Here is an 18,776-nt window from a genome sequence, read left to right as displayed (position 1 = left end):
AGAAGATATATAATATATATATGGACACATAAATATATATCTATATACACATAAAATATATATACACACAAAAAAATATGTATAAAAATGACAGGGTGCAATTACAACTCAGAATTATCGACCCTGTACTTGGTCCCACTGCCCTTTACTCTACGCTGACTTATGTCAGGAGTTAATGTTCTGTGCACCTTCTGTTCTTGCGGACATCGAGGCTCTGAGGCAAAAGGCCCCACCCCAGTGGGTGATGTGTCTCTATAAAGTTAAATAACTTTAAAGCAATCATTTCAAACTGCTTATTGGAAATGAATAAATGGAAGGCTGCTTCTCTCTTGTCACAGAATCATAGAATGGTTCCGGTTGGAAGGGACCTTAAAGACCATCTAGTTCCCATCCCCCTGCCCTGGGCAGGGACACCTCCCACCAGACCAGGTTGCTCAAAGCCCCATCCAGCCTGGCCTTGAACACCTCCAGGGATGGGGCAGCCACAGCTTCTCTGGGCAACCTGGGCCAGGGGCTCACCACCCTCACAGCCAAGAATTTCATCCTAGTATCTCATCTAAATCTCCCCTCTCTCAGTTTAAAACCATTCCCCCTCGTCCTATGGCTCCCCTCCCTGATCCAGAGTCCCTCCTCAGCTTTCCTGGAGCCCCTTTAGGGACTGGAAGGGGCTCCAAGGTCTCCCCGGAGCCTTCTCTTCTCCAGGCTGAACCCCCCCAACTCTCTCAGCCTGTCCTCACAGCAGAGGGGCTCCAGCCCTCCCAGCATCTCCGGGGCCCTGACATACAATACTGTCTTCTTGACAGTAAATTAACAGGAAGGAAATGAAACCAGAGAGCAAGAAGCTCGATGGCACAAGGGATCCGCTCCCCTTTACAGAGCGGAACAACGCACACCCGCGTGATGATTTTACCAGTCTCGTGATTTCTGTGGCCTGACTGGTGCGTGGGGTTGGTAGCAAACACCACGTGCAACGTCTGGGCGGCAGATCTACCCCAAATCCCACGGGGATAAGTTCAGCGATTGTCTCTCCTTCCTCCCTCTGCAACCTCCCAGGCGGGGGAAAAGGAACCGCCACAATGTCACCTCCCTTTCTCAAGACACAGGAAGGAGGATCTGAGTGCCCCAGCCGCCTTTGCACCTCCCCGAGATGTCACTGCGGTGCCAGCCCTGCGTGCCAGTGGCTGAGTCACCTCCGACTCACCACGGCAATCAAAAAGGGCAGTGCAGCAAAAGCAGGCAACGGGACTGTCCTCCATGGCCTGCCAGGCTCTGCCATGTCCTCCCAGGACTTCGGAAACCAGCTTCCTGCAGAGAACTGGAGCCCCACTCCTCCTCAACCAGCACTTTTTGGGGAGATGGCCCATCCGAGAGCTTCCTTGGCTGCATTGCCCAACACCCCCCCCAACATGGCCCTGCTCTAGCGCTAGTGAAAAATTCAATGCAGAGGAAGGTTGAGAACTTCAAGAACTCAAGTTGGATGGTAAAGAAAGCAAAAGCAGCAGACAGAGAGCATCAATGCTCGCAGCACCATCCCTGCTGCTCACATGTACCTTCACGAGTACGAGCAAGTCTGGACTCGCTGCCTTTGTCCTGTAGCAGCTCCCTTTTAGTCTCTCTTTATAAGGCCAAAGCAAAACTCCTACCTTTGCAGCTTCCTTCTCCTAGAAAACAGAGCTGGTGTGAAAGGGCAGCTCCTCCAGTTCCCTCCTGCTCCGACAGTGCCAGGAGAATGGCAAGTCCCCCCCCAGAAAGCTTCACATGGCTTCTAACACCAACAAAAGCCCTCAAAACCCCCCTGGGCTTCAAACTTCATAGTAGCTACCTCCTCCTCATGTTATTAAATAACTGCATGGGAAATGCCTACAGTGATCCCAAACATCTGTGCGGATGGGGTGAAGGACCCCCATGGCTTGGTTGCCACCAAAAAGACGAGGTCCCGGTGCTTTACTTGGCCATGCTCAGTGCTTCCCCAAACACACAGCCAACTCATTCAACCTTACAGAAAACTAATCCAGCCTAAAAATCCAAAAGGAGCAGTGCTGCATTGCAGGAAGGGGTTGAATCAGTCCAAGCCTACCCGCAGCAAAGCCAAGGTGGGATCCTGGTGTCTCTTTGGGTGTAGCACCAGGAGATGCACCAGGCAGGTGGAGAGCCCTGGCGGCTTCTTGCCTCCAGCTGGCCCAGGCACAGCTTTGGCATGGGAAAGATGCTCGATAAGGAGAGAAGAAGCCCTGTGTGATACCACCGCACTGAACACAGGGAGATGGAAAGGGAAGGTGAAGGCCAAAGAGAGACAGGAGAGTTCGGCCCGATCCAGTAGCAAGGCAGCTGCAACACCAACCACTCTGAGAGTTTACTTTAAAATAACTTTATTACAACAGCAATCATAGAATCACTTAGGTTGGAAAACACTTTTAAGATCACTGAGTCCAGCCGCAATGGGTGGCTTTTACCGTAGCTCAGGAAACCAGAGGAGGTGGGAAAGGGAAGAGTTTTGTCAGAGTCCCGGGCAGGTTGGCAGACTTTCCTTCTCTGCTCCATGGGGTTTGATATTAGATTTTTGCAGAGCACCAAAATTCATTCTCCTATGAATCCTTACGCTAAACAGGGCTCAGAATTAAATCTCGTGTACAGGGCATTTGCGGTCTTCCTGTAGAAGTCAAACCTCACACAGTCTGTGCAAGGATGCAAGTGACAACACCATCTCCAAAGGGCACTGTACATCACTAAAATGTGGTTGCTTTCCCCCACTTTTTTAATCAAGTTCAATGTTAAAAATAATCAAACCAGACCCAGCCTCCCCTGGCAGGGAGGATCTGCAAGGAGAGCAGGCGGAAGGGCTGGGAGCAGCGGCGCTGCCCTCTGCTGATGGCAGCGGGACAGCGGATCTGCAGCCACCAGCTCAGAGCAACCAGAGGGAGGGCGCCAGGCTTTGCTTGTACACACCAGCCATGAGCTCATTTTTTCCAGCATCTCATTTTTCTTTCACCAACTCAGGGCGTTTTTCTCCTCGGTGTCACTCTGCAGACGCTCTCTTTTTAGCAGCTACTCACTCTGACAGCCGGTGCAGACCGACAGGGGAGCACCAAGGCGAGGAGGGTGGCAGCGGCAGCTCAAGACCCACTCATGCCATCGTCCCTGTGTTCCAGGTGACACGGTGTTGCTTGTGCTTGGCTTTCCGAGCAGGAAAATGGGGACAGCATCAAGGTTGAAATGCAAATGTGAAAGCATGAAGTAGAAGCTGGTAAGACTTAGAAGTGCCTGCATTAAAAAGCTTGCAAGATAATCAACCCTGATGTGGTCTCCTTGGGGAGCACCAACCAATTCCAGCGCTAAACAGCCCAACACACAGAGAGAAGCAGCACTAGGATATTAAAGAATTAATTCTTCCCACTTCTAAGCAAACTTAAAATAGGATATTCTGCCACCTTCTCTGTGCTGGAGAGTATTGCCCTGTAACTGAGGAGAACGCAGGCGCAAATGAGAGCACAGGATTCAAAACCCCTCCAAACAATTCCTATCGTACAGAGCACTATATAAAGCTCTTCACATCATGGAAATTAAGCCCGTTCTTTTGAAAAGTCACCATAATACAGTTTTACTTTTCATTATCCGTTAACAGCTTGGTAAAATGGAGTATCCTGAGAGATCGGCCCATTAGCACGCACTGGGTTCCCCCCAGAAGCCATAGATCTACCCCAGAACAACACTGCATTAATGAGCCAGAGCAAGGCCAAGAAGTCACAAATGAAATCTGCTGTCATTTGTCACCTTCTGAATTTATTTTCCATGTTTGCTTTTAATCAGACATGGAACAGCATGAATTTCTTATGAGTCATGGGGTGATTCTGGTGGGAAGGGACATGAGAAGGTTCCTACTCTCTGCTCGGAACAGGACCAGCTCCGAGCTCAGCCTGGGCTGCTCAGGGTTTCATCCAGGCTGGCCTTCAAGACTTCCAAGGATGGAGAGTTTGGTCAGCCCGCTCCAATGCTTGACTGCCCTCATGCTGAAAAAGTTTCTCCTTGTTGCTGGTGGTCTGGCTCTGTTGTGGTTTGGGTGATGGACAAGAACTGGATTCCAGATCTGGATTCTGTTAGTTAGAAGAGGCTTAGCTGCAAACTAAAATTACTGAACTGAAAATTGGTTCTGTTTTACCTCAAACCAGGACACTCTCTTGATTAAATTCACCCCATCATCCAGTTTTGCAGCAACATGAGCTGGTGTTTGCTTTGGAATATGGTCTCCACCACCAGCAGCAGGAAGTTTTCCTCTTTAAACCTAAATAATTGCCTCCATTTCACCGCGAGAATGCCAGCTCCAGCCTAAACCTCACTCAGAAACAGCTAGTAACAGGGTAAGGCACAGCAGCGTACCCAACTTCTACCCAAAGATCCAACATTTAATAATTTAAATGGCTCATCCTCCTCAGGATCCCCCTCTAGCTCAGAGAAATTAGTTCCTCTGCAGACCATGAAATTAAAAGCGTCCAATGGACATGAGCTCCAGCTCCTCTCCTGGGCAAGCTTCCTCCCACTGACCAACAGCCCAGGACAAGTGTCTCCTCACCAAGGTCACAGTCCCATTGCCACCACCCTGCCCCATTCACTAGCAGAGTCTGTGGGGTGTACATGGGATTCTATCAGAGAAATAACTGGTTTAAAGACAACTGAGGTGGTGGCAGAGGGAAGAGATGGGGAGATGTATATTAAGCCATCGTTACTGCCAAGTGAAACAAGTTCAGTGGTTGATGGGACAGCTTGATGCAAGGGTTTAAGGGTTAAGTGCTACAAGACGTCCCTCCCCTGATCTCCACCACAAGAACATGAATCTGCAAGAGCAGGTAAGATCTTGTGCAGACAACAGAACCAGGGCCTGGGAGTAAACCCAGAGGTGTGTCAATGGCAACTGACTTCACAGCACAGCCCTTCCTGGCTGAGCATCATGAGAAAGCTGGAAAGAGGACAGGGAACACTGGTATTGCTATTTTATCTCTTAATCTCTCATTTAACAGGTAGGGTACCCTTTGGAAAGTCATACTACAGAACTGAAGTGCTTTGTACTATTACACTGACTATCCCTTTTTATTTATCTAGGTGGAGCTTGTAACTTAACTTTACCGTAACTTATGATCTGCTTCACCAGGGACACAAAGTCCCCATTCTTCCATCTTCACTGCCATCAAACAGGTCAACCTGATCAGCAGATCTCCGAAACAAGAGTACCTGCTTTCAACAGCCTCGGTCCACACCAACTTCCCACATACCTGAGAGATTCTGCAGGCAAGAGTGAGCAAAAAAAGAAAGTTTTTACCTTGCTGCTATCAGTTTAGTGGGTGTGTGCATGTTTTTAGGCCAAGTTAACTCAAATTCTGCTGAACTGTGAGGGCAGAGGGCAAGTGACAGTTGATCCTCCCACTGCGACTACCTTGAAAATGTTATTTCGGAAAGCCACGATGAAGTATGCAAACATCATGTCTATCAAGCCATTATCCCTCTTCAGACCATGACCTCCGCCCGTGCACAAGCGGCGGCACGTACAGCCCAGCAGCGGTGATTTGCGGGCAGAGCCCAGCCAGTGCGGAGCTCGCCGCTCCCCGCGCCACAAACACCTATGGCCACCCACGCAGCACCACCCGACCCAAGTCCTCTCCCACTGTCCCAGGGTAAGCACACCACATCGTGCAATGCAGCAACAGTTAAATCTCGCAGCCCGTACTTGGCGATTAGAAGCTTAAACTAAAGTTGAAACTTGCATTTCTTGATGTGCCAGATGACACAACACAGTAATCTACAACATGCCCGGTGAATAACGGCTGTTTGAAGTGTACAGAACTGCATTCTAATAATTGGAATTTTGTGCTTCACTTCAGAAATAGGAAAACCACTATTAAGAAAAACATGTATGAAAAGTTTTGTCCTTACTTAGATGCCAAAGGGCTCTTGCTACACAGAAGCTAGAGAAAACCTTCACACCAACATCCCACCCTCCAGACAGCCTGGAGGTGGTTTTGAACAGGCTGGGCAGTGAATCAATGCCCGTGCACAGAAATGGGTCCGAACTTGCCTGAAGAGAGTTTGGGCATCTGCCTTCACAAACACAGACCAGAACTAACATCTCCTGCACCACGGATCTAACCAGGCACATACTCACCATCCTGCAAGATCCCTGGAAGAGATTTTGCAAACTACTCCCTTAAGAGTTAGGCAGGTATCACTTGTCAGGTGCTCCCCAAAAATTTGATTACAGTTTTTTGGGTCTGCAGGGCAGTCAGCAATTAACATAATTGGATCAGCATACCCATGGCTTCATCTCTACCAATGCAAGAGTTGCATAAGACAATTCATTTGAGGAACCCAGAGAAGCAGACGATCGCTCAGTCAAAACACTGTCAAGACAAAGCATTAGCCACGCATTGCATTGTTCTATTAACAGACACAAGGATTACATTCGGTGCACAGTCTAAGAAGTGCTTGTTTTCTGAGCCTTAAAGTGCATAAATATTTTTGTTTCCACTCTTTACTGCTCACTGCTGCCATTTTTACCTTCCTGAAAGGGTGAAGGTGTGAACAGAGGCAGCAGCATTGGCCAGCTCAGTGTGAACCACTATATAGGCAGAATGTAAATGTACCGATGAGTGATGCCCAAACTTTGTAGTTCACACCACTGCCAAGCCCTAGAGTTTCTCAAATGCTATTATACACCTTATCCCATCAAACTCCTGATAAGCATATAAAAACATCAGTTTGCGGGTCACTTACCACATCCATATGTGTCAATCTAGCATAGGAATTGTTCAGAGCCAGGAAAAAACCCACACCACGCTCTGCACAGGTGAAAAATAAGTCCCATTCCTCTGCTAGAACAAGCAAGATCTGATCTTTTTTTTCTCTTAATTAGCAAGGCGGTTTGAAAACAGGCAATAACGGAGGCTGATGTGCTACAATACAACAGTAGTCGCACCCACACTTAATATGCCTTATGCACAGGCTGCAAAAATCACAAAAGGAAGAGGAAAAACACTCACAGAAGTCAAATAATTCTGATTTTATATTCAGTCTTTGCAAATCAAGGATGTCCTATTTTTACTATTCATTCAAGGCAAAAGTCTACAGAAGCATGTCAAAAAGCAGTAATTGAAAAACAGTAAACACCACAGTCTTGAAAATACGTTTAATGTCTAATCTTATACAAAAGTGACAGCATTTTCAAAAAAATATCAAATCCTGTATTTATAGCTTCTCACTATCATACAGCAATATTTGTTTCATCTAAAGAAAATACAGCAGCAGGTGATAATCTATACTTTAAAGATGTGATTGCTTATATTTCATATTGTAAACAAATGCAGTATGTCAATCTCAAAGCACAAGTCAAAACGAACTTCTCAGCAATTTAACTCAAATGATGCATAGAAATGTACAAATTCCATTGCAAAAGCTTCAGGCCAGAAGTTGCTCACACTTGACATAACATGTGATAAAGTTACTACACGGTATATAGTGACAACTTGAGTTTTTACACAATAGATTAACAGGTATATCCTTTTCACTGCTATGCAAAGAACTTTGCTCACAAAAACAAAGGGGTTATGAAACAGTTTTCATGACTTCAAGAAATACGAATATACACTGAAAAACATCCCATATATACTGAATTTTAGCCTAAATGTTCCAGTAATAAATCCTGCCTATTTCAGGAAGAACCTAGAAGTCTAGTTACTTTTACAAATCCCCCTTTCCAAAAATCATTACTTGCTACGTTTGCTGTATCCTTTCCTACCTCTTCCCATTCCCTGCAAAGACATACGGCCAGTGCAATTCCAAACTGGAGGGCTGCTACTGCATGATCCATTCATTTGGAATAAATGCGGGCTTTTTTCATTACATCAATTTGTAATCTAAGGCTGCAGGTATCAAAAAAAGCACTTGAACAAATGTAGTCAATGTTCTTCTATGTTTATTTTTCATCAGTCTTGCCAAGTTCTAAGCCAAGTCTGTTCTTTGGAGGGGCAACCGGAGCTTGTTTAAGGTTAATAAAATGTGCACTTTCGGTTCCTATTTCTGGGGTTACAGATGCTGGGCTTTAAGCTGAAGTGTTACATATTTTTGTTCAGCTCCAGTATTGTCTTCCTAAAACAAAAGATACACGTACCTTTGCTATTAGCTTTCATGACATTAGATTAAAACAGCCGCAGCTAGGCTGCCCGCTTTCTTCTGGAAAAAAGATTGCAAGACTTTGCCATAAAGGCTGAGACTACTAACAAGCATCACCACCAGGTCACCCCACTTGTTTTTAAGTCCATCACATGCATGCAGGACGCCACGATATGATACTGGAAGAGAATTAAATCGATTTCACAGTTCCATGATACGAAGACTCCCTAATGAGCTACCAAGTTAAGCAAAATTTGTTCCCGATTCTACCTACAGAGGCTAAGCTGGGATATCCCCAGCTGTGGATGAAACAAACTCTCCATGGTCAAAGCCTAGGCTATGAAGTATCTCAAAGAGTGCCGGAACTCCTCACTGACACGTGGCTGTGTGTCCTGGTAATGCTAAACCAGCATTGCAGCAAACCCCTTGCGTGCTCTTTGCACAGATATGGCAATATGAAAACTTACTGCAGCACCCCTTCAGAGGGGGGACAGCTAGACAGCAGTGTGCAGGCTTCTAGACATTCAATTAATCCTAATTACACTTACTCAGTGAGGTATGCAGACACGTAGCCGAGAACAGAGGACTTCTCCTAATCACAATATTCAGCGGAGGCCTGATGAGACCTCCTCGTTCTCAGCTGTGGCAATAAGGACGATACAAAGGATCTTTGTAGCTGATCGAACTAAACGCCGTGCCAAAAATTGCCAGGAAGGGAATTGTCAGGTTGGGGTTTTTTTTGATCTTTTAAGCTCAAGTTCAGTTTCCAGGGACTCTGAAAAAGTCTGCTGAGTTTACATAACCCAGCAGCAAAGTCAAACTTTAAATGACTAGAACCCAGGTTAGAAATAGGGAAGTACCTTACCTAAGTGGGAATCAGACTCTCTTTACATAAATCAAGCCAAACTTCCAACCACCACAGAATGAGAACTGGCAAAACGATGTCCTCATTTGCATGCACAAAACTCACATTTGTTGATCCAAAGTTAACTGCAATCCAGGTTACTTAATCTGCACATAAATGCCTGTTTGTGAACACAAACAGTGTGCTGACAAGTCAGACCGAGTATTTCAAATGCGTTATCTTCTCTTCCGTAGTCCCAGACTGAGCAATCGTTTTGAGTATATACAAAATGCTGAGAAAACCTTCAAGTTCACATGCTCTGTCTCTATAGTTTGAATTACTGTAGCATGTTCAAAGATTAGGTTTCTTGACAAATATCTTGAAACACTTTTTATTGACATTTTAGAATAACCTGAAAATAGACAAAATATGACTATCCATCCATTCAGTGACCAGCACAAGTCTGGCAACAAGACTTAAAGCATTCATGGAAATTTAAGAACTAACTTTTTTTTTAGTCCTTGGGCCTGATTCTTTATAATCCTTACTTGGCAACTCCCATTTTGCCAAGGAATACTTGCCAAAGTTAAGAACCACAGATGTTAGTTTTATTTCTGCTCTTCGTAATTCGTTTTATGAAACCAAACAATTATGCCAGCATATAAGCAAGGTATATTTATGCAAACTGTTCCTTCATACCTCAAATGCACATACAAGAGGCAAGTATTCTTCATAGCCCCAAATGTTACTGAAACAAAAACTGTAAAAATCTCTGTAAGTAGTGGATGAAGGTGGAAAGCTACAGTATTTTGTTGCCCAGAATGTGTTCAACGGTAAGGCTGCAAGAGACAATAATTCATGGTCAATACAGGCTTTTCACAAAGCAGTTAATTCACAGTCACAAAAATTCTTAATTAAAAAACAAAATCACCTTTATAATTTGTTATTCCCTCCTTATGTGCCCTAGAAGCAATCTCTCCAGACTGCAGAGACTAGAACATTTTCTTTTTCAGAAATTATGACACTGCTTTCCCCCCTTTTTTGCCTTTTAGAGAAGGCTTTCCAAGTAGTGGAAGCCCACTATAATGTGATGCTTAGACACACTCCAACTTGATATAATTTCACTGTCCTCATATATTTAGTTAAATATTTAAGAAGAAGTTGGCTATTATTCCACTGACTACAGAAAGAAGACAGATGTGCTGAAATTCCTTACTTGCACTAGGTCTTATGTTACTGAATTTCCACGCTTAAGAGTATAACATTTTAGAGTAAATCAAGACCAAAATCAAATACTCACATGGGGACCACCAGGCATTGATGGAGCACCAGCAGGACCAGATGGCACTTGAAAAGGATTAGGGGGTGTAGGATATAGTCCTGGAGCTGGATATGATCCTGTGGGTGGAGGAAATGGACCTGGCGGTGTAGGTCCCCATGTTCCAGGTGGAACCGTACCCCATGGTACTGTTGGCGCAGCCCCTGGAGTCTGGGTAGGAGCGGAATATGGCCCTGGGGGTGGATATGGCATGCTAGGTGCAGGATACTGCCCTCCCATTGTTGGTCCCCATGCTCCAGAGGGCATGGATCCCCATGGCCCAACAGGAGCAGGAGGTGCAGCTGGCTCTGTTGGACCACCATAAGGTCTTGGAAGCTCTGGAAAGGGCATATTTGGTGGAGGATATTGCCCTGGTGGGACAGGACCTGGCACAGTTGGGGGTGGATATGGACCACCAGGAGGAGGGCAAGAGGGTCCAGTAGGAGGAGGAGGAAATGGAGCAGGCGGTCCCGGGGGCATTGAAGGATACATTCCTGTTGGTGGAGGTCCGAATGGCACGCTGGAAGCGGACGTATTTGGTGGCAGTCCGGTTGGTGCCGTAGGGGGAGCGCTTGGGTTGTTCCAAGGATTTGAAGCTGGCCAACCCTGCGGTGGCTGACCGGGCTGTTGACCAGGTTTTGTGCTGCTCACTTTGGAGGTTTTAGCAGGCGACTGGTCTGGTAAAGCATCTGCCAACTAAAAGATAAAGCATCAGTGAGAACATAAAATGTCTACTGGACTCACTAGTTGCAGACATTCAGCCACTACATGTTTACGTTTCAGTTGCCAAAAAGGGAGGAAGAGAGCTCTTTGTTGCTGCACAGAGATGACTACATTCATTTTTGTGCAGCTTCTATCATTAAGGTAGAAGGAAGCATTCTGGCATGCTGCAGTCAGAAAACCAAAGATGAAAGGCGACCTACCACACATAGCAATAAGCAATTTCAGCGCAAATACAGAAAGATTTTCATAGATTTCTATTATTAGTATTCTGACAGTATTAAAACACAACTCCTTTGTTAATGTCACAGCAGAAGAGAACCCACAAGGCACCTATCAGCTTCATGCGCTTAGTCCACAGATTGCTACATCCACCCAAAAGGAAACCATCACAACTGCAATACAGAGGAAATCGCCTCTGAACTGTAAGCTCCCCTTCTTCTTGAAAAAGTACGTCAGCTTTTAGAATGAAGTAAAAACTGGCTGATCTTCAGGAAAGAAAAACTGTTACTTACCGAAAAATCATCAGTTCCAGACATTTTGCTGAAAAGTAAGGTAAGATAAAGTGAAATTTGTTGAAAATAATAGAAGTATTTCAAGCAAGACTTCATGAGACAAACTCTACATTTGTCTCATTCAAACCACAATCAGTGTTGAACTGGTAGCACTTCTTAGGAATGACTTTTTGTTAATGACTCCGGCCCATACAGGTATGTGCTACCCAAATACTTTCCTCTTGATAAAGTCCGCATGAAAAGGAAAGTCTTCAGCCTCTACCTGTCTCATCTCAGACAGGACCAACACATAATGTAAATGGGTCACATTACACCAAGGAAAAAAATATTTCAAATATTCAGAGTGAGTAGGCAGCCTACCCAGACAGTGATGCCTGTAAAGTATTCAAGGTCTGTTCTAAACTGGGACTCTAAAAAGTTAGAGCAGGTTGCTTGCAGGTGAAGTTAATGAATCTAAAACAAAACACAATTAAATCCCCATGCAGATCTTATTGTCAGAAATAAAAGAACTATAGTTTGCTGATGCTTTATCCTCCAACCATTTCAGAACACACTAAAGGTAGCGGATGCTGTTATTTACGTTCACTGCAGACACAGCCAAGGTGTCATTAATGCACACCTAACTCCTAACCTCTCAACACACACAAGAAACATTGAAAACAGGAACCAGTAAGTCAGGTGTTATCTTTGCATGAAGGCAAGTACTTCACTTATTGCTTTCCAGAGCTTCATCGCAATGAAAACTGGCTTTGTCAATCTTCATTAGCCATACAAAAGGACAGTTGTCATGTTCAGTTTGACTGACATGACATAACTGACAAGAAATACTGACTAGAAGTGAAGAACTACTCTTGAAAGGATGATCAAGAGCAGGTGAAATAGGTGTACATCACGCCTCAGTGCGGCCAGAAGGTTTTAGGGGAGAGCGTAGGAGACAGAGAACATCATAAGAGGAGGAAAAAATGCAAAATATAAGTCAAAAGTACAAATACTGCTGCCAAGGTGACCCCCATGAAAAACAATCTTTGTTTTTCCTTGTTGATGGTGAAAATCTGAATTTCTACACAAAGATTGGTCTTGGGGACGGAGGTTTGTATAGATAGCCTCCAACAAACAGGCTTATAAACTCCATTAGATTATAAATTACAGAATGCAAATCATATCAACTAGAGTCCTCTCTGAAATTGTATTGTAAGTTTATTACTGTCTACACAATTTCCTAATTTTAAGACAGTACTGCATCAGAACAAGGGGCGGCTTAGCTCAGCATCCCATTTTATCTTCAGCAATGACAGCAGGGAAGACCAAGAACAGGGATGACACTCACCCCAATACTTCAACGATTCCAATCTCAGAGACTTCCTAAGTTATAGGCAATTTTTATGGAATAACAACCCTGAAATAATTTATTCTCCACAAACACATCTCGTTTCCCCGCTTGTACCTACAATATCCATTGGTGAGGAACTCCACAGGGCTCCTATTTGTTATGCAAAAAAGCACCTTCTTTTTCATTCTAAACCTGGATTTTACTAGATTCAGTTGTTGGTCCTTCATTCTTGCAGCTGAGGAAATGAGCAAATCTATTCTTATCCACTCTGCTCATGCTGCTCATTATTTTACAGATTTTTACCATTTTCTTTTAGCTGTTCCTTCTCCAGGCTGAGCTATAGCTTATTTTGTTGACCTTTGTGCAGCAGCTATTCCATACTTTTGATTATTCTCACTGCCTCTCTTTGAGGCTTTGCCAATTCTTTTGTATCTTTTCAGATGAATGACAAGAAAGAAGCACAGAGAATCCAAGATGTGGGATAACCATTGATTTATACAGTTTCATAATTATGTTCTGGTTTGTCCTCTATTTCCTTCATAATACTTCTTAATGTTTCATCTCCATTTTGATCACTACGGAACTGACACTTTTGTGGCAATATTTCACTCATCTGTGTTAAGGGTCGGCCCATCATTTTATATATGAAATTATATGCACCACTCTACATTTATCTACTCTGAATTACATCAGATTTATCGACATTGAATTATATCTGCCATTTTATTACCTAATCCTTACTTTCCTGAATGGCTTCATATCAGCAAGACACTGTTCATCTCATTTCCCAAGATATTTATGACCGCACTGAGCAACCCAGACCCCTGTGGAAACACAGTGAACTTCTCAAGTTTCCCCTAATAATTTAAATAAACCTTTTAAGAAATACATATCCAAAAAGTTAGGCACTGATTTCCACCAGGGCGCTAACTGCATGAATCTGAAGGTTTGGTGAAGCTCCAACATTAGCTTATAACAGTAGTAGTTCCTTCAAGTAAGTACAAATACCTAAATCTTCGTGCCAGATGAGGTACACTGTTCGGATCAGTGACTATTTGTTTAAAGTTGAGAAACCAACTGCACTACATCAGGAAAGTGGTTTCTGCTCCCATTATTAATGGCTCAACCGTTCAAGAGACATCTACCAGAAAAAGTTCCATTCCTCTTCAATAGATAGCTCTTATGTTAAAAGAGTTTGTCAGTTTTTGCAATGAACCATGCTCAATAATAATCAGAAGTTGATACGTGCTTCTTAATGGCACTGTAGTGCAACTTACCTATGCAGACACAGAAGCTATTTGATATAACCCAGAAAATACAGGAAATTAATCATTAATATAGAGAAAAGTACAAAAGTAATTTTCTACACAAGTGTGCACGTAATGTATTCATAACAAAAAAACCCCAACACATTAGAAAAAGCAACATCAAAACAGGCCAAGAGAATCATCCTTTCTTTAGTTAGATGGAGAGATGGGATAAGACCGACTGAAAACAGATCTACAAAAAGCCCAGAGAAGAAGTTAGAACATATGCTGCAAGGGAGAGAAGGAAGAAAGGGAACAGCCCTACAGGAAAACTCAGGAGAAAATCCCATGATCTGTCACAGAAGTGCAGGGTAGTAAATTCAAGTTAAAGCAGTGGATGAATACAGTTGAAACAGGCCTGCTTGCAAAACATCAACAAATATCCCAAACATTTGTCAGCAAATCATTTCAAAATATTTCTGTGCCATGAAAATTAAGGAAACAATTTTGCTGCATGGCTTGTGGGAAAAAAAAGTGTAGTTAGGCATAGCTTATAATGAGATTTAGTGGCTTTTTTACTTTGGCAAGCAGACTAGAGCAACATTTGTTGGCAACATTTGGCATAACTGAGTCAATGCCAAGCATGTCAAGGATCCTCTTGCAGACAGGATGGCCTACTTCAGGGATGTTTTTTAAAAACACATTTAATCTGGGTACTGCCACCTTCGTTTAATAAAAGAGAAGGTGAAATTACCATTAGACATGTTCAGACAACATATGAACTAATTTGTCCTTAAATCTAGAATGTATATTCCATTTGAGTCATTCAACACTGGTATAAAGAATTTCAATCAAAACCTTACAAAAATATAATTGATATTTCTGTAAGCGCATTGCCTGAGGCATTCACACACTCACAAATTAGAGTCAGAGATACTGTCAGACAGAAGACCTCCAAGTAACTCCATTTTAAAGTCCCCACTGGTCACACGTGGACTCAAGATTTTAGAAAAGTGTACCGAATGGTGCTTTGACTAGATTTTTAGAGTCAGTAGAGTTAACAAATGGACTCTCATTTTCTCTTGAAGCTTTCCTAGAAAAGCACTGCACAAGCACTGATATGAGTAGAGAAAAGCTGGTTCACCTAACAGACGTCTCTTTTGCCACATTTAAACTCCACTTCAAATTATTCTTTCCTGGAGTTGAGGGGAAGAAAGAGTGACTGGAAGAAGGAGGGTTCAGGAATTTAAGCAATTTGGCAGGGAGTAGAAAGACTACAGAACCAGCAGCATTCAAACCAAAGTCCTGCTTGCATCCACTGTGCTGTAAGATAAGATTTCCTTTGTTTTCTGAAGGCCGCCACCACTGGAAACATCCCCTGCTTTCCAGAAGCACAGAGCCTGCCAGCTCCAGATCCACTGGTCATGGCATCGTTTCTCAGCCACCTCTGAGAACACATATGGCCAGAAGCACGACACTAAAGCGAGGGAAGAAGAAAGATGACCAATGTCTGGAAAAAAAAAAAAAGCATCTAGGAGCAGCATCTTTCTCATCCTTTATCCTGAAGAGTGATGGGAGGGCATGGAGGACTTCCATCCATCACACCTACGCAGAAACCATACGCAGCAAAATCTTCAGACCACAGTCCAAGGCCTCCCGGACACCCACGAGCTGCTCCCGAAAATTAACCGCAGGTAGATGAGACAAGCAATCCTGCCAGGGTCCACACAGCAGGCTGGAAGAAGGTTGAGAAGCACTTTGACACAGCACCAGTAAGCTAATTCTAGCAGCAGCATTCAAGACCAAGCGGTGATTTTCAGAGAGGTCAGTGAAAACCCCCGTTTCCGGAAGCGTGGTGCTACACATGGCATACTAAATTCATCAGTTTCCACAATAAAACAGCTCCACAGTGTTTTTTAAGCTCTAGACCCTTTCCGATCACATCCAGCCCAACTGAAACTGACAGATGTAGCAGCATTTTTTCCCATGCTCTTGCCTTCCCTGGCTTTTATCCATCACCAGTCCCTAGAGAACCCTGTTAGCGAGCTGCCCAAAACACTTTTTCTTTCTTTGACTAAAGCTATCCAAAACTAAGCATCAACTGCTTTCATATTTTTTTGAGCTGTATGACATTTTTCGAACACTTGATGTGCCAGATTTAGTTCCTGTCTCCAAGATCATCTTTCAAACACAGAAAAAATGCATTCTAGATGCAACAGACTCTGCTGCATTTCCACTGGGTGGCATGCCTCTATCAGCAAAGAGGTTCTTTTGTCACTGTAACATGACTAATACCTACCAGCATAACCTCATCTACAACAAGATTTCTGCCCACATAAGTGTAACTACCCAACATAGCTATACAGATAAAATGGAAGAGACCAAAGCTCTGACAGCTTCTAAATGTTTTCTAAAATATGCAAATTCCTGCAGCTTCTACCTTCAGGCATTAAGCATCAACATTTTATAGCTGGCCTTTCCCTATCTTTAATGTCTTCTTGAAAGCCGCACCAATGCACTTGCGTATCGTGCAATCATTCAGTCTGACCTACACATTTATTCATTGGGAGAACAAAGACAATTGGTAAACAGACTGAAGGGGAAAAAACAACAATTACATTATTAGTAGCTACATGAGATTTGGTGATCTTTTTGCCCCTTCCCATGTCTGTTTTGACAGACAAAAAGTACAGAAGTCAGATTTTTAGTTTTCAGATTTTCAGGACAGATTTAATTAAGACTGACAACCAAAACATTGCACATGCTATAAATTATCAACTACCGGAAAAAGTAATTCTTCAAAATAGAGATCTTACCCGTTTCCAAGACCTGTAAAATATAAAGCCATAAGGAACTGTAATCTGTTCCAGTTTTCCACCCATGACAGGGCCATTCAGTTTCACAGCTGTCTCCCCACCAAGCCTAGACCTAATCGCTTCAGATGGTCACCACATCACAACCAGATGGTTCCAAACCCGACAGACATATATCACTTCTGAGGTGGCTTGTTTGTGTGCCAGCTGTGATACAATCCCAGCCGAGAACAGCGAGACTCCACTGCCAAAGATTACTCCTGTCCACACCATCCTACCTTGTGAATCTTGCAAAAGATATATTAGTACAGCAGCTCAGAATAATTGAAAGATATCTTCCGTAGTTGCCTCTAAACTTTCTTGAGAGCTATCGAGCCCGTTCTCATCATGTCATCTTAATTTTTAAAAGTATGCTTTATTCCCCATTTATAGCTTTAGGTTCTAACTATCAATTCTTCAGAAGTCTTCCTGATCTAACTGTAAAAGCTATTTAAAGAATACCTCTGTTCTCCTCCTACGAAAGCTATATACTCAGGAATTACCAGCTTAACTATTTTTATTTCTTTTGGATGAAATAAACATATTGGCCCTGAGTGTGAGTAACTATCAAATTGGGTTCCCTTCCCACCAATAAAAACATTAAAACTGCGCGTCATGTTCCAGCTCCACCCCCAACAGTGACAAACAAAACCACACACCTTCCTGCTCCTTTACAAAGGCTCTTTTCCAGGATAACTGCTTTTTGGGATACAATCTCACCACATGGATACTGATGGCATCTTTCACATCGTGATTTGGCACTGTTAAGATGTGCTTGAATGAACTCAAGCTTCAAGAATATCCACAGTGCTTTCTAGGACTAGCTTGATATTTAACACAAATTTTTGCATCAGTCACTGGTCTCCACAGGTGCTGGGGAGGGCAGTTTCAGGGTGTGACAGTTTTGGTTTGTTTCTTTTTTTTTTAAAAAAAAAAAGCTACCTTTGTTCTTCCATCCACTGACAATAAGGTTGAACAGCATCAGATTAACAGAGTTTTCCATGGAATCCACCTAGAATCAAGTTTTCTCTCAGAGATAAAACCTGTCAGATGAGTAGTTCCCTCTTCAAGAAATGTGCCCTTTGACACCACACAGTGCTGGCCTTCCCAGTACACCAGCTACCTTAGGCATATTAACATTTGATAAAAGGAATCAACTTCTCATAAACTACAAAAAATTGACTTGCCTGAGGCCTTCTTTAGTGAAGGATCTTTGAGTTAAAAAGCCACTTATACATGATCCACATTCATTGATACAGTCGTTTATAGATTACGACCATATAGAATAAACATAAGCCGACAAAAGGTTTTACCCAGTCAAAACAGAGCAGCTACCACCATTACACCGAGTATAACGGGATCCGCTACGATCGAGCCCCCTCTGCCCTGCAGACATCAGCAAAGCCGCCCCCCCGCAACCCAAAGCGGCACCAGCCACCAGGCCGCCCCCGGCACCTCGAAGCCACACGCCCTCCCCAGGCGGCAGCGGGTCTCCGGGCGGGGCAGGCCGGCTCCAGCCCCTCACTCCAGCCCAGCGACCCCCGGCGCTGGCGGCAGGGCCTCTCCCGGGGGTGTGAAGGGGGAAGAGCCAGTTGCGGCCCGGCGGCTCCCGGGGGCGGTGCGGGATGGAACCTCCCCTCCCTTTCCCCCCACCTTCCCGCAGCGGTCAGGCCGGGCCGCGCGGCAGACCGGGTACCTGGGCGGGAGGAGCGCGGCCCGGCGCGGCGCAGGCCCGGAGCGAGGCGGCGGCCCGCAGCACCACCGCCACCCGCTACGCCCAGGCGGAAGCGGAACTG

The 18,776-nt window shown here is 44.1% G+C and overlaps 1 protein-coding gene across 4 annotated transcripts; it reads right to left on the bottom strand.

Moving 5' to 3' along the window:
• Nucleotides 1-7,154: 7,154 nt before the first annotated feature.
• MAPK1IP1L (mitogen-activated protein kinase 1 interacting protein 1 like) lies at nt 7,155-18,776 on the bottom strand. 4 transcript variants are annotated; one of them, XM_054199445.1, is made up of 4 exons: nt 18,677-18,776; nt 11,552-11,579; nt 10,299-11,012; nt 7,155-9,837 (listed from the first exon to the last, which is right to left on the bottom strand). In XM_054199445.1, exons 2-4 carry the CDS (start codon nt 11,573-11,575, stop codon nt 9,826-9,828), a joined length of 750 nt encoding a protein of 249 aa, XP_054055420.1. In that variant the 5' UTR covers nt 11,576-11,579; nt 18,677-18,776; the 3' UTR covers nt 7,155-9,825. The 4 variants fall into 4 exon arrangements, with proteins under 4 accessions (XP_054055420.1, XP_054055421.1, XP_054055417.1 ...); XM_054199446.1 differs by lacking the exon at nt 18,677-18,776 and adding an exon at nt 18,436-18,509; XM_054199442.1 differs by lacking the exon at nt 18,677-18,776 and adding an exon at nt 18,294-18,391.

The sequence above is a fragment of the Rissa tridactyla genome, chromosome 4 (assembly GCF_028500815.1).
Source record: "Rissa tridactyla isolate bRisTri1 chromosome 4, bRisTri1.patW.cur.20221130, whole genome shotgun sequence".
Classification (NCBI taxonomy): domain Eukaryota; kingdom Metazoa; phylum Chordata; class Aves; order Charadriiformes; family Laridae; genus Rissa; species Rissa tridactyla.
This window is presented reverse-complemented; position numbering and strand designations above follow the sequence as displayed.